The following is a 16,747-nucleotide window of genomic DNA, read 5'->3' as shown; positions in this document are numbered from 1 at the left end:
CGGGGAAGCCCCAACTTGCCAGCCACGTGAGGGGACCATGCTGGGAGCAGACCCTCCAGCCCCAAGCAAGCCTTCAGATGATGCTGGCCTCCAGCCTCCAAATCTGCCAGCTGGACCTCAAACATCTTGGAGCAGTTGCAAGCCATTCTGTGGGTCTGAATTCCTGACCCACAGAAGTAATGGAATAATAAATGATTATTGTTGTTTTAAGCCACTAGATTTTAAGGTGATTTGTTACACAGCAATAGATAATACACCCCACCTCTCATAACCCAAGTTTCTGTCTTGTCAGCTCCTCTAGGCTGGAGGCCCTCTTTTGCACGCTGAGGCTGGGGAGCTTTAGCTGCCAAGCCAGGAGTTTGCAACAGTGTGCTTGCTCCTACAGCTCCTAGAGATTTCTGAGGGGCAGACAGTTCTAAATGAGGCTCAGAGAAGGTCAGGAAGCTCCCTGGATTCCTCTGGGTGGGGATTTTACAGGGAGCTTGCTCTCTCACATCTGGGCAAAATATCCATCTGCAGACCCTTCCCTCCCTCCCTCCCTCCCTCTGACCATTCAACATCTAATAAGGTCTGTGAAGTGTTAGGCACCAGGAAAAACAGGAGTAACTCAGGCCTTGTTTCTGTTCTCAAGGAATCCATAGCTCAACTAAATACATCCCCACATCTGCAAAGCCATAAGAGGGGGAAAGGCAGACAGGCTTGCGGGGGTGGGCTGTGTACATGCTCTGCTAGAAGTAAACAGGGGGAAGTGAGAGAAAGAATTTCTAGAAGGCTACTTTAAATAGTGCAATAAGAAAAGGCTTCCTGGAAGAGGCAGCATTTAAGCTGGGCCTCTGAGAATAGGTAGGACTTGACATACAGGTCATGGGGAGAAGGGGATGTTTCAAGTGGTGGGAACAGTGTTTCAGGAAAGACAAGGAATGCTAAGTAGTTGGGGCAATCAACTCAGGGAGTAGCAGGAGACGGGGCAGGGGTGTCAACAACAATAAAACAAGAAACACTTAGTGCTTAGGACATGCCAGGGTACAGTTCTAATCCCTGTTTAATAATTTAGCCCACACAGCAGCCCTATGAGGTCAGTCCTCTTATTATCTTGCTTTTACAGATGGGAGGCTGAGGCTCAGAGAGGCAGTGCCTGGCCCTGACCAGCAGGAGTCTGGCGTGCTCCTCAGTACTCAGGAGAGAAAGCTCAAGGGCAGAGAAGGTGCATGACTCCACCAAGGTCTCACAGCTGTTTGTGGGCACCGCAGGGTTGGAAGCCAGGCACATTGAACCGTGCTGGTTTCCAGCTACGTGGTTAGGTTTGCACCAAAACACGCTGAGCTGCTTTTCTGGCCTCATCCACTGTTGCATCCACCCACCCTCAGCATGGCCTGCTCCGGCCACGGAGAATGACTCACTGCTCTCCAAGCCCACACTCCTTCCCACCTCCTGCTTTTACATGCCCAGTTTCCTCTGCCAGCAGCGCTCTCCTCCACGTCTCCAGCTGTCCAACGCCCTCTCCTCCTTTGCAGCCAGCTCCCCATCACCTCCCCTGAGAAGCCTTCCTGAACCCAGGGCTGAGTGGGTGGGTGGCTCTCCCCTGGGACCCCACTCTTCCCTTATCACAGCTCTGCTATGGCTGCCTCCCACCTCCCCTCTGGGGCACGAGCTTGGGGCTCTACCCCCAGCGCCCCATATACGCAGGGCTGGACTCAGAAAGTGCGTCAGTCAATGTGAGCAGAATGAAACCAGATCCCCCTGTGGTCTGGCTCCTGCCCACCCCTTCATTCTCATTCTCACCACCCTGACTCCCCACCCACCATGCTCCAGCCCCACTGCCCTCTTTTCCGTTCCCTGAACAAGCCAAGTTTGTTCCCATCACAGGCTGTCTGCATTTGCTATTCCATCCTGACATGGAATACTCTTCATCCAACCAACTCCTTCTCACCCTTCAGGTCTGAGTTCAATTGTCACCTCCTCTAAGAGGCCTTTCCTGACTGCCTCGAGGCGGCCACTATTTATCCCATCACCCTGTTTACCTCTACCCTAGCCTTACCGCAATCTTATCTCAAGGGCCAAACTACCTGAGTTTAAATCCTGGCTCTTACCTATGAGCTGAGGGTCCTTGGGCAAGTTACTTAGCCTCTGTATGCCTTGGTCTCCTTATCTATAAAATGGGATGATGATAATACCAACAGCATAATACCAACAGTTGTAAGGAGTACATGAGTTAATGAAAATACGTGCTCAGAACAGTGTCTGGTATGTTGTAAGCCCGACATACATACTATACAAGTATTGCTCTTAGTATGATTACTTAATTGTTTATTTGCTTATTGCCTGCCTCCCTCCTAGAATGTAAGCTCTGAACAGGTAGGGACCATGTCTGTCCTGTTCAGCACTATATCCTCAGTGTCTACCCAAATTCCAGGCACACAGTAAGTTGCATTATATTTATTGGATGGATGAATGGATGATGAATGGATGACGGATGGATGAATGGACGAGGGATGGATGGATGAAGCAAAGAAGTAAAACATGTTCCTGGGCCACAACTCATTGTGGGGTCTCATCTTTCTGCACATCTCTCTCACATTCTAAATAACAGCTAGCATTGGTGAGTTTCACCTATATCAGACCATACATTCACTGGTGCAACATTCAACAGCGTATAACATTTGCCAGTGTAAAGAGTGAATAACAGCCAAGAGCCCCAGAAAAGGCTTAACCAAGGAGAAAGGCAGTCTTAGTGGACAAAATAATTTCAGTGAGGGCCGGAGGTTTGGATCATCTAGTTAAAGAAACAGTGAGAGCAGGTCTCTGAGGCCTGAAGGTCTAGGGTGTACTTGGGGAAAGGTGCGTTGTTTAGAGGGGCGGAGGCATGGAGTGAGTGGCAGGGATAGGAAATGAGACTGGACAGGAAGACTGGCTGGATGTTGACAGCCCTGAAAGTCGGGCTAGGGAGTCACTGAAATATTTCAAACACACAGTGATGGTGTCAGGGCTACCCTTTAGAGCCCCACTGTGTCAGCCAGGACAGGCCAGAGGATCAAGCCAGGAGGTAGAGGCAGTGGGAGGCTGTGTAATCATTCAGGAAAGAGTATGGGAGGTCTGAACTGAGCAACTTAGGAACCATGTTGGGTGAGGAACCATTTCCGAGAAAGACTGGTGGCCAAAGACAGTTCCCCAACCAAAGGTGGCCCGGACCTTACCTGTACCAGATTCCAGCCTTGGAGGGACTCTGCGATGATGGACGTAACAGATGGACAGACTCCTCCAAACACCATCAAGTGGTTCGGCCCGTATTTTATTGCATCGTAGAAGGCTTTCAACCCTTTTGCATTATCACACTGGGGAGCAACACAAAGAAAGAGAAGCCCAAATTAGAAACAGCTTTCCCCAGCGACAAGAGCCCGACAGTGGATTCACACGAACAAAACTTCCTCATGGGAAACCTGGCTTTCAGTTCTCTCATCGTGAGGCCTCTCTTTAAACCAGTCCTGAGCCCATGCTGTGAGCTCAGTGAGGTGTGGTCTTGGTACCCCTCTTCCCAGCTCTCCTCCCTCTGAGTGTCTTCCAAATCTAGGACTTTAGGCTCCCCAGCCATCTCCCTTCAGAGCACACTAGGGAACGGGCCCCCAAATTCCTCACCCTGGGCCTCTCCCATCATGGTCATCTATATTTTAAAAGAAGATAAATCCACACCCATTAGGATGGCTATTATCAAAAAAGCAGAAAACAACAAGTATTGGCAAGGGTGTGGAGAAAGTGGAATCTTTGTGCATTGCTGCTAGGGATATAAAGTGGTGCAGCTGCAATAGAAAACAGTACTACAGCTCCTCAAAACAGAATTAAACAGAATTATTATATGATCCAGAATTCCGCTTCTGGGTATATACCCCCAAGAACTGAAAGCAGGGACTCAAAGAGATATCTGTACACCCGTGTTCATTAGCGGCATTATTCACAGTAGCCAAAAAGTGTAAACAACCCAAATATCCATCAAGAGATGAATGGTTGAACAAACTGTGGTTTATACATACAATGGAGTATTTTTCTGCCTTAAAAAGGAAGGGAATTCTGACACATGCTATAACACAGATGAAACCTGAAGACATTATGCTAAGTGAAGTAAGCCAGACACAAAAGGACAAATGTATGATTCCACTTAGGTGAGGTACCTAGAATAGTCAAATTCATAAAGACAGAAAGTAGGATAGTGGTTACCAGGGGCTGGAGGAGGGGGAAATGGGGAGTTAGTGTTCAGTGGGTACACTCTCAGTGATGGTAACATTCCGGAAATGGATGGAGGAGATGGCTGCACAACAGTGAGAATGTACTTAATGTCACTGAACTGTACACCTAAAAATAAAGAGGCACATTTTATGTTATATACATTTTATCACAATAAAAAAGCAGGCGGAGGAGAAGGAGAAGGAGGTGAATCTAAAGGGAAGAATCTGTTCAGCAGACACTTGCCAAGCACCACTCTGTGTTCAGCCCAGGGCTGGATGCTGAGGAAACAGAGAAATTGGACACAGCCCTGCCAAGGAGCTCGCATATGAGAAAGAAAAACAGATCTTGGTGACCCGCTATGGAAATGAACAAGGACAAATGTCTGCAGATATCGGGAGTCAGTTATGGCTCACCTCCCTCTTCTCCACTTCCATCACTCTCATCAAGCCGTGTGGCCGGCTCTCCCCTGGACAGAGCCACTGGCTGCGAACTGGGCGTCTTGCTCCTCCTGAGACCCAGTCAAGCCCATTCATCACCTAGCAGTCCGAGGCCCCTTTGTAAAACATAAATTAGTCCCCTTTTTACTCTGCTGCTTTCTGTGCACTTAAAACCCAAACTCCTATCAGAATATAATTCTCAAAAGGTTAAAAACATAATTCTCATGAAAATCAATAGTGGGTACATGTCAATCTTTTATTTAACTAATAAAGGGCATCTGCAGGATGACAAAGTCGATTCAAAAGAAAATTTGGGAAACAGGGATTTTTATAGTGAATGCAAAATAAAAAATAAGATTGCTAAGTTAGATACAAAACTGGTTAGTGTCCTATACGGCAATAAAACTATCACCTTTGGGGACAGAAAAAGAAATCACTGAAAACCAGCACATCTTATCAATTTTAGAGAATTGTTAGATGCCTTAAATTCCCCTAGTCAGATGACCCTAAGGAAGGGCTGTTAGAAAACGCTCTAAGTGTTAGGCTAACTGGTTATATAATAACGATTTAATATCATTTACAAGTTTGGTATGATATTCTTCACCATCCTTATCATAATAGATGCAGGAAGCCACAAGATCCAGCCCTGCCTCCCACTCTGACCTGATTTCCCTCCACTCTCTTCCTTGCTCACCAAGTACAGCCTTACCAGCCTCCTTTTTGATCCCTGAAAGGAAAAGCAATTTCCTTCCTGCCTTTGGGCCTTTGCACTTGCTGTTTTCTTTGCTGGGAATAATATTCACCCGGCTCTCAGCATGGCTCACTCCTCATCATTCAAGTCTCAGCTTAGCCCTTACCTCCTTAGGGAATTCATCACTGCTGCCCTACCCAAAATGGTCCTCACCCCCCGTCACTCTCTAAGGTGCCACCCTAGTTTATGCCCTAATATAGCTCCTAAAATTATCTGAAATCATCTTGTCTATTTTTGTTTGTCTGCATATTGACTGTCCTTTAATTAAAATGTAAGCCCTCTGAGGACAAGGCTTTTTGGTCATTGTTTCTACTGCTGTTTCCCCAGAGCTTATACAGGCGCCTTAGTAAGGATCTGCTGGATGCCTGAGGGGGCCCTCTGACCTCCCTGCATCTGTTTCTCCCCTCTCTTTCTACTTCCATGTGTCTCTCCTTATTTTTGTCTTACTTTGTCTCCCCACCCCTTCCCCTCAAGTGACCATAATGTGGGACCAGAGTGGGTTAACATTTGTTGCTCTCTCCTTGTCTATTTGAGAGACGCTGGACTGAGATCCACGGTGGGCGTCAAGAGGAATAGAAACATGAGTCTGATTCAGTTCCTGGCCTCAGAGAGCTCACTGCCCAGTGAGATAGGGGCACAGGTGGCCCCAGCATGTGATGGACAGGGCTCAGTGCTGGGGCAGAGGCACCATGGGGAAGCACCAGGGAGGGCTCTGGGGGCAGGGGTGCGTAAGACTGAGGATGAGGGCAAAGTGGCCTGGGCTAAGGCTAAGGAGCGCTCTGAACGCCAGCCTAGAGAGTTTGGATAGTACCCTGGAGAGATTCAGGAAATGATTCAATTTTAAAATTTTAATTTAATTTTAAAATTGGCCGAGTTAATTTTCTTGCCAAGAAAGACAGAAGGAGAGAAAGATGGAAAGGAAGGAAGAAAGAAGGAAGGAGGGAGGTCGGGGGGGAAGAAAGATGAAATTCTTATTGCTTCTTGGGGCCCTCTATTAATTGTGGGCCCAGCCGCTCCGCGGCATGTGGGATCTTCGCGGACCGGGGCACGAACCCGTGTCCCCTGCATCGGCAGGCGGACTCTCAACCACTGCGCCACCAGGGAAGCCCATTCCTGTTTCTTGATTGAAAGCAACACTTCCCACCCTCGGTGGAGCACAAGTGGATATAACACAGTAGTTCATGCTTTAATTGTTTCTAACATGATTTACTGAATCAGTTTCCATTTTAATATATTCCTGTAATGATTTTAGCTTGCTTTGTAATCTGTACTAATGACAATGATGATACAGTACCACAAGATTTATAATCAAAGCTGCATTAAAATAATATTAGCAACAATGAACTTATTAATACCTGTTTGCTCAGTGAACATTTCTCCAGTACCTAGTCCCTGTAAGACTCTTCATTAATAATGATGCCCTGGCTTCTCACAAATATATACTTTCTGAATAAGTCAACTTAAAAATCTGAGCATATTTGACCACTGGTATTTGAGCTGCAAAAGTTTATCTGACTCAGTTTTCACCAAACCGTGTGGAAGGCAGAATTCTGGCTCCCATGACCCCCTTGGTCTTACTCTCATGCATATGTCAATGTTACACGGCAAATGGGACTTTGCAGATGTAGTTAAGGTTAATGATCAGCTGACCTTTAAGTGTTATCCAGGTGGCCCAATGTATTCACACAAGCCCTGAAAAGCAGGGAAGTTTTTGTGGCTGACAGCAGCGGGGAAATCAGAGATTCAAAGCATGAGATGTATTTGATGTGCCATTGTTGGTTTGAAGTTGAAGGGGGAACCTCAGTCCTACAATTGCAAAAAACTGAATTCTGCCAACAACCTGAATAGTCGGGCCTCCAGATAAGAACCAGCCCAGCTGACTCCTTGATGTTGGCCTTCGAAAGCCCTGAGCAGAGGGCTCGGCACAGTCATGCAGGTCTGGACTTCTGGCCCACGAATGGTGAGACAATGCACGGTTGTGGTTTAAGCCACTAAATTTGTGGTCATTTGTTACAGCATCAATAGAAAAGTAATGTGGTGAAGTAAAATGAGAAAAATTAGAATAACACAGTGAGATTTTCCTTAACGTTAAATGTATTCCATTTAGAGAACTATCCTTAATTTAAAAATAAGATCCTTCGTGGTCTGTACGGTGTTGAAACGTTTTTCTGTTATAAAATTGCAGACAGTAGCAGGATTTTGTTTTTAATACCCTAACGCAGCAAAATAAAATGTTTTCTACCCTATGTACATTTCTGTTCCATGTCCCCTGGAGCCCCGTCTCTTTAGCCTTTACTGGTGTGTAAGAGCCAAAGGTGTGAGCATTACTAACCCAGCCAGCCTGGCACCCTCATTTTCAGATGCAGGCAATGATGACTAGAGAGGTGAAGGGGACTTATCCACTGTCCTTTCAGGATTAGGGGAGGGACTTCGGGATCCCCAGTTCAGAGCTTTCTCAACAGTTTAGAGAACTCAGCTTAACGGGCAAAGGGAAGGGAAAAGTCAGCAGCATTCTAGAAAGGACCATTCTCCCCCAGGTTAGTGCTGCAAGCCCAGGCCTCTTCCTGATCAGCACTCTTGACCTGAGGCAGGATAAACAACCTACTGGGCACCAAGTAAGAAAGAAAAAGAGAAAAGGGGAGAAAGACGGGAAGCAAGTCAGAAGGACAGAAGAAGGGTGCTTCCCCAGCTCCCCTAGAGAGCACGTTTGCAGTGAATAACAAAGTAAAAATCACATGGACGTACCTGTCCCATTTGAGATGCTACTGTCCCTCATCCTCATTTCTAATACTGTCTCTTCTTAGCTGACATGGTTAGTGTCCCCAATAGACAGGCTCTCCAGTTGACCTAAGCTTAATTTTTGTGGCTGGACCAGCATGGAGGTTTTTACACTCAGTCCAGCAGGGCCCTATGACCCAGCAAAGATGTTTGGGGTCCAGTGAGAGGAGCTCTGGGTTCCTCACCTTCATTTCCACCTGCAGTTCTCCTTTACCTGTTCTATATACAGCTTCAAGGGGCCACATAATACTTAATTTGAAAAGAGGATTTCATGGATAGTCACAAAATAAGGTTTGAAAACCACAAAGGAGATGACCCCAGAGGTCCTTGCCTGTGTATGACTTTTGTCTCTGGCCTAGGGAAGTGCAGGTGGGTGTCCCGCAGGCAAGGCTGGATGAGCCAGTCACGTGAGCACACACTACAAGCTACTCGCTGAAAGTTCATCCACTGCACATCAGTTTGCCTGATGACCAATTCAACAAACCATTGGGGAATTTCTCTAAGTTTGAGTTTCCCAAGGGGTTCCTTGCAGACACTTCACATGGCTATTTCACAAGGATTTGTTCTTGAGGCTCAAGTGAAAGTCAATTTCAACTGTATTTCACATTTCAGTCCTTCCTAAATGCTGCGATTGGAGATGTTCCCCTAATGCTTGTTTATTACTTTCCTCTTCTTGTGGGCTCCGGACCTGCCCCTCATGAGCCAGGGAAATGTTGAAGCTTTTCTATTCCCCATTTAAGGTATCTGTCAGATGGCTTTTAGTGAGCTGGTCACTGGGCAAAACCATAATTCTGAGAAATTATTTATGACATGTTGTCTTTGAGCGATTTGGCTTTTTGATGAATTGCTCTCAGAGCCCAGATAAGGGGGTTCTTCTGTCCTGGAAGAAAGCTACAGGCTTTATCATGTTCCCCTACTTTCCCCACCTCCCCCACTAGGAACTCCCCCCACTCCCTTCTGGAGGGTACAGCCACACCTGAACAGCAGACAGGGAGCTAATTCCATCGTGGTTCACATTCTCCTGCAATAGTTCAAGGCTAAATGACCAGCTACAGCCTCTGATCTGCAGTCCTGCAACCTGGACATGGGCTGGCACACAGTAGGGCCTCACTAACTCTTGCCCTCCCCCTCCCTCTTCTCTCCAGGATTTTTCCCCCTTGCCTTTCATTGACCTCACATCTCCAGTAGCTCATGGTCACTTCCTCCAAACTCCCTTCCCCTGTTTCACTTCCAAAGGCTTCTTCTCCTTCCCTCCCAAGATGGACTTGTCACAAAGAAATCATAATGGACACATAACAGGCTCTTAAAATTCAGCACCTATAAATGGGAACAGAGCCAAAAGCCATGAAAATCAATTTTTTTTAATGAAAAAGTAGAACTCTAGAATAAAATTCATTTTCAGGGCTTCCCTGGTGGCGCAGTGGTTGAGAGTCCGCCTGCCGATGCAGGGGATGCAGGTTCGTGCCCCAGTACGGGAAGATCCCACATGCCGCGGAGCGGCTGGGCCTGTGAGCCATGGCCGCTGAGCCTGCGTGTCCGGAGCCTGTGCTCCACAACGGGAGAGGCCACAACAGTGAGAGGCCCGTGTACCACAAAAAAAAACAAAAAAAAATTCATTTTCATTTAAATCTCATTTTTAAAGAATTAAAGTACTTTTTTGACTGAAAACTTTCAAAGAAAATGTTGCTGAGCGTTAAAATGTAAAAATGCCAAGAAAATGTCAGAGTTAATAACGACCAATTTGAAACTGGGAATTACTCCGCACAGAATTTCAGAATTGAAGGAGAATGTAAAAGCTAACATGTACAACTCATGCCCCAGATACAAAGTCCTCCTCCGTGCATGCTGTTCCAGGAGTGGTCAGCATCTGCTTACATCCCTCCAGTGGCAGGGGTCTCACTCCCTCACCAGGGAGCTACTTTGCCATTGGTGCTTCTTAGAAAGTTCTTATGTTGGTCGTGAAATCACCCTGCTTTTTCATCCCCTGTTGCAACTTCTCATTCTAGAGCAAAGGTCAGCAAACTTTTCCCGTAAAGGGCCAGGCAATAAATATTTTAAGCTCCGTGGGCCACATTGTCTCTGTTGCAACTTCTCAACCCTTTGGAGCACAAAGGCAGCTACAGACAATACATAAATGAAGGAACATGGCTGCAATCCCATAAAATTTTATTTACAAAACAGGCAGTAGTTGGATTTGGACCACTGGCTGTAGTTCGCCCACCCCTGCTCTAGAACCTCACAGAACACGTACAGTCCTCCATCCCCACGAGAGCCCCTCAGATACCTAAACTCAGCCAGCCTGCCTCCACAAGATGCTTTCAGGCCAAACGACCCTTAGCTCTTCTAATCATCCCGTATGATATAGTTTCACACCCTTCTTGTACGTGGGCATCCTTGGGAGTGGTTTCAGAGGACAGATATTTCCTGGATGCACCCCCAAATACCTCCATCTGCCCTACACAGAAAAGTAACACAAGCTAACGTGTGTTGTACACTCACTATGTGTCAAGCATGGTAATAAGAACTTCATATAAATTATTCTATTCATTCCTCACAGTGTTATGTAAGGTAGGTACCGTTATTATTTCCATCTCACAGAAAGGGAAACTGAGGTTCAGAGAAGTTAAAAAACTTGCCCCAAGTCACATAAATGGTAAGGATTCCATCTCCGGCAGTGTCACGTCAGAGCACTGTTTTATTTTAAATAAGAATTTGTTATTATGAAATATTTCACTTATAGAATAGAATATATATATATACACATATACATATAACTTATATAAAGTATGAAAAATAGTAATGTGAACATACAGTATACCCAACACCCAGTTTATGCTGAAGTTCCTGTGTGCCCACCCTGCCCATAACCCTCCTTCACCAGGAAGAACCCCTAGTCTGAATTTTGTGTTTACCCTTCCTTGCTTTTCTTTATTGTTTATCATATGTATGTTTCCTAAATACTGTATCATTTAATTTTACTTGTTTTGAATGTATATATAAGTGGAATCATGCCTGAAACTTGCTTTTATGGCTTCACATTATGTTTGTGAGATTTCTGTTGCTGAACAAAGCTATAGCTCATTCATTTTGATAGCTGTGTAGTATTCCATTGTGTGAACAGGCCATGGTTTATTTGTTAATTCCCCCTGATGGACACTTGGGTTGTTTCCAGTGTTTCGTTTAGTTGCTGCTGTAAGCAAGACAGCTGAATGTTTCTATACATGTCTTCTGGCACACATATGTAGAGCTTCTCTAGGGTATAAACCTAGAAATGGAATCACTGAATCACAGGATTTCCCACATTTTGTCAAAGTGGTTTTATCCATTTACCCTCCCACCAGCAGTGTTTGAGATCTCTCATTACTCCACATCCTCATCAACTTTATTTTTTGCCAATCTTGTGGGTATTGGATATGTCGTTTTAGTTTGTATGTTCCTGATTATTAAAGAGCATAAGCCACTTTTCCACATGTTTGTATGTGTTTCTACTTCCTCTTTTGGACTGGTGACTTTGCCTACTTTTCTGTTGGATCGTTTGTCTTTTTCTTATTGATTTGTTCAGACCATCCCTAGCCACAATGCTAAAATGAATGAAATGATCACCTCTCGCATTCTGAGCATACACTTCCATTAATGCAGACTCAGACGACAATCCTTCTGTTTGGTCCCTACTTCATGCAGAGTTTGCTGTCGGCAAAAATTAGTAAATCAGCACGTGTAATCTTGGTAACAAAACACCTATGAACCTTTCTTGGAAAGAAAAAAGAAAGGAAGGAAGGAAGGAAGGGAGGGAGGGAGGGAGGGAGGGAGGAAGAAAGACTACTTGATGATAAAATCCAGCCAACCACAGATGAATCAAAGTATAGATCTCAGGAAAGGAGGGCTTGTGATAAAAAGGAATGATTGCAAGAGCTGGACCCATTTAACATGAAACAATCAGCAATGTAAAGATAATAATGTAAACTAAAATTCAGAAGGCGGAGGAGGAAAAAGGAGTTGTGAGACTGCTAATTTCCTCTCCTTCCATACAAGGACTTTAATGGATACCATCTAAAGTGGAAAACCGGAGTTTAAAAGCTGGGACTCTAACCTCACTGCTCTTCGTAATTTTTTATTATATTACTCTTAGATATTTTAAAACCAAATATTTTCTGTAGCGAAGGCAAAACTGTTTAATGTTAAGCAATTCCTTCTGCTTTACTCTTCCTTATTTGCTTGTTACATTCAGATAAATAAAATTTAACATTAATTTTAAATAGCATGTAATAATGACCTTTTTATAAAATTATTTCTGTCCACCTCTCTACTTATAACATCTGCACAGAGAGATGTCTGGAATGGGAGTCATCTCATGTTAAAGATTGAGAGATTTTGAGTGATTTTTTTAAAACTCTCTTGTCTGTACTTATTTGTTTTACTTGAATTTCCTAAAGCACATATTACGTTTATAAAGACAGAAACTCATTTTTAAACTGGTAGGCTTTTCACACTCAAGATGCTTTCTCACTCATTTAAGTTCATCTCTTTCTGTTCTTCTGTGATTGACTTTCTGAGCCAAAAGCACAGGACTTAACATTTATTATTGCTAAATCATGTTAAAAATTAGCCCAGCACCATGGCCAACTGAATTCAACAAACTATATTGTTTTTTCATTGAAACTGATTCATTCAAACATTTTCTGAGCATCCACTAAGTGCTGAGAGAAACAAGTTAAGTCCCTGTGACATATAATTCCTTCAACAGAGTAGTCACTGAAGAAATGTTTACTGACATATTTAATTTGGAACTAAGAACGGTAATAATAGCACAGCAATCCCTATGCAACATTTATTTATGCCAGGCACTAGTATAATTTTTTAGTATTTATTAACTCAATCCTCAACAACACCATGAAGCATGTCCTATTATTATCCATATTTTAATAGATGAAGAAGCTGAGGGTCAGAGAGGTGAGTAATTTGTCCAAAACTTTACACAGTGAGTAACAGGAAGATTTGGGATTCTGTTCTCCCTGGGCACACAGTGACACTCTAACTCCCCAGCCTTCCTTGCAACTAGGTGTGACCACTGAGTTCTGGGCAATGCAATGTGAGCAAAGGTGATGGGCACTATGCCCAGGACTGGCCTATAAAGCCTTCCCATAGGTTCTCCATGCTCTCTTTCCATCCACAATGTCAGTGGGGAAGACTCCAAGGACCTAGAACATCCCCCAACCCCAAATCCTTAAGCCCGTCATGGAGGGGCACCGCAACTGTCAGAGAAACTGTCACAAGGAGGACAGCCTCCCAAGGTGACAGACTCCGGGAGCAATGCCTTCAGTATAATGTCTCGCTCTTTGCAGGCAACCTCAACCCTTGACTGAGCACAGCAGCCAAACAGATGCTTACCATTTCTGGTCAGCACAAGACTCAACTATGGACAATCTTAAGCCCCTTTGGTCTGGCTGAGACTTCATCAGAGCTGCACCACTGCCCGAGTCTCTTCCTACTCACCTCTCCTTCCTTCCCCCTCTCCTTTCACAGGTGGCAGACCTGCCCACACTCTGAAGACTTGCCCTGCCTTCCCCTGCTCTCTCCCCTCTTTCTTTCGTGAGCATTGCTCCCAATCCACGTCTAGCTCTGGGCATCTGCTTCCCAGAGGACCCAACCAACACACCCTCTGACCTGCATTTGACTATGACATGAGCAAGAAATCATCTTAATACTTTGAACCACTGGAACATAAGGGTGTTTGTTACCATAATTAGACCGCACTGACCAGTAACATTCTTAACCACCTGCTATAAGAAGCCTGAAATACAAGAAAATCAACACACCTAGGAAACTATTACAGAAAGGTAAAAAGAGTTTGAAGAGAGACAAAAAAAGATTAGGGGAAAAGGTAGAAAGAAATTATGCTGTACATTTAAAATGTGTTCCCCTATCATTCAGGACACTGACGTCAAACCAAAATTCAAGGGACATGACCAGATATAACTCAGATTTGCTGCACTGGGTGGTCTTCATCCCCTCTGTTCCCCTGTGCCCACAAAGGGCCTGGCTCCAAACAGGTGTTCAGTACATACTGGCTGGACGAAATTACTGCTGCATACAATCCCTGCTGGTGGATACAGTCTGAAATAAAAGTAACCGTAGCTGTAGCTCTGTCCCAAAGAGCTTATTAACTCCAGCCATCTTGAGTTTTTCACACTCCTTCCCCAGGCTGATGGACAGACCATCTGCTTCTGTAAGTCTCCAGAGAGCCAGACTGTCCATCTTGGATGCTGAGAAAAACTGGCATTTCTGTATTCTCCCTGAAGCTGTCACTCCGAATCCTTGGCTGGCTGCAGACTATGTTACTTGAGGATGATGGAGCCATAGCACACATCTCTCCTCTGCGCTGGGAAAGCCAATTACCCAATTTACAAAATGTTTTTCAAAGACTAGTAGATACAAACTCTGTTTCCTAATTACCTGTCAATAAGTTCCTCCTCATATGCAGGTGTGACATTTTTAAAAGTCAGGGTCACAAACACAAAACGTATGCGGGTTGCTTGTCAGGAAGCTTGGGGTGCTCCCTTCTGCAGGTTTGCACAAATATCACAAGTTGTCAGCCCTTCCCCTGGGGACGGGGGCCAGGTCACCTGCTGAGGAGGGACCTCGCTCCAGCTATGTTCCACCAAGCCATCTCCATTCCTTTCCACCCCACATATGCCTCTGCAGCGTGCTCTTCCGAGGGGTGCATTGGTCCAACATTTGCTGAGGGCCTGGGCTAGATACAGGGTAAGACATGGACCCTGCCCTCAGGGGACTTATAATCTAGAGGAGGTACAGAAATAATTTCGTAAAATGTAGTATGAAGTTAATGGAGGTTTAGAACACTCATTCGTTCCATTAATACTGATGGGATGATAATTTAGAGCCAGATCCTGTGGGAGGTGCTGGGGACACAGGAAAGGTTACATACAGTCTTGGCCATGAGGGAGCTCTCACTTCGGTGGGGAGAGAAGATTGAAACAAAAAGCCATAACACAAGGCAAGATAAAAGTGGGAACTCTGGTGGAGACACAAGTCATGCAAAAAGAAAGGAATGGTCGAATCTCACTGAGATATTCTGCCAAGACTTCTTGGAGGAGGTGACATTCGAGCTGAGCTTTGGAAGATAAACAAAAGAGTGAGGTGGCAGGAGGGCACCCCAGATGGAGATGCCAGCATAAGCAAAGTCTTGGAGGGGGAAAGTGCATACAGGAGAAGTGGAGTATCTGCTCCTGGGGCAGAAGCACGGGGTGGAGAAGGGAGGTGGCAGGAGACGGATGGGTGGGGTCAGACCGGCTGGTCCCTGGGGAACCATTAACATCAGGCAGGGTGCGGTTTCTTTTCTCTAGGCAGCAGGCGTCACTGCAGAACTTTAATCAGGGGAGTGCCAGGATGGAGGCTGTGCTGTACGCAGATGCCTCTGGCAGCTGGTGTAGAGGAGGAAGGCCTGACGGGGAAGAGGGCGACCAGCTGGGAAGTGGGAGCAATGGTTCAGGTGCAAGTCTTGATGGGCAACCTGGCCCAGCACTCCAGGAAGGATGTATGTGCACAGTGGAGCTCACCTCTCAGAGGTCCATTAACTAAGGGACTCGGAGGCTTGGGATTGACCAGCACGTGATGCCAATGGGACTCAGTCAGATGGGTCACCTCAATAGCGTCCTTAATGGGAGGCTCAGTGATGGGGAAGACCAGTGAGGAAAGATATAAAAGAGAGAATAAAGCCAGCTATGTCAGGCACAGCATATGGGCCCCAGGCCCCTGTGATCTCCTCTTCACTTGGGCTTGGCTTATAAAACAAGAAGGTTGAGTTAGTGGGTTCATCAGTCATGAGAGGCTAGGCTCTGCTGTAGCAACAAACACCCCCAAATCTCAAAAGCATCCCAGAAAAAGTTGATTTTTCTCTCAGCAAGGGGGGGTCCTGACACATCCTAGTCACTCAGGGGCCCAAGCTGATGAAAAAACCACCATCTTGAATGCTGCCGCTTTGCCAAGAGAGAAGGAAAAAGAAACTCTGGAGAGGGTCAACCAGCAATTAAACGGAACTCACTGGCCAGAATTGGCACCATCCAAGTACCAGGGACACAAGGCACAACTTGGCCAGCAGAAGAGGGGAACTAGGTGTCAGGGAACTACAAACGTCTGCCACAGTTGATCTCTCAGACCCCTTCCTGCTCTAACTGTCTGCATTTTGGTTTGTGCGCCAGATTTTGGTTCAATGTCTCAAGCTAACATTTCTTTAATACTGACCTATGTGTTTGTTGGGCACTATGCTAGATTCTTTACATGCATTATCTCATCTGCTATTCATAATGTATCTCATTTAATATTCACAATGCCTCTATGAGATGGATACCATTACAGACATACCTTGTTTTATTGAGCTTTGATTTATTACACTTCGCAGATGTTACGTTTTTACAAATTGAAGGTTGGTGGCAGTCCTGTGTTGAGAAAGTCTATCAGCGCCATTTTTCCAACAGCATTTGCTCACTTCATGTATCTGTGTCATATGTTGATAATTCTTACGATATTTCAAACCCTCTACCAG

The 16,747-nt window shown here is 45.3% G+C and overlaps 1 protein-coding gene across 1 annotated transcript in view; it reads right to left on the bottom strand.

The window, feature by feature from the left end:
* GABBR2 (gamma-aminobutyric acid type B receptor subunit 2) overlaps window positions 1-16,747 on the bottom strand; it is a 354,769-nt gene that overhangs the window by 240,105 nt on the left and 97,917 nt on the right. Inside the window, exon 2 of the mRNA XM_024734390.1 lies at window positions 3,195-3,332. Within this exon, the coding sequence (XP_024590158.1) occupies window positions 3,195-3,332 (138 nt within the window). The remainder of the gene's footprint in view (window positions 1-3,194; window positions 3,333-16,747) is intronic.

Source organism: Neophocaena asiaeorientalis, unplaced genomic scaffold (genome assembly GCF_003031525.2).
Source record: "Neophocaena asiaeorientalis asiaeorientalis breed wild unplaced genomic scaffold, Neophocaena_asiaeorientalis_V1.1 scaffold192, whole genome shotgun sequence".
Taxonomy (NCBI): domain Eukaryota; kingdom Metazoa; phylum Chordata; class Mammalia; order Artiodactyla; family Phocoenidae; genus Neophocaena; species Neophocaena asiaeorientalis.
Note: the sequence above shows the minus strand (reverse complement) of the source record. Positions and strands in the feature narration are given on the sequence as shown.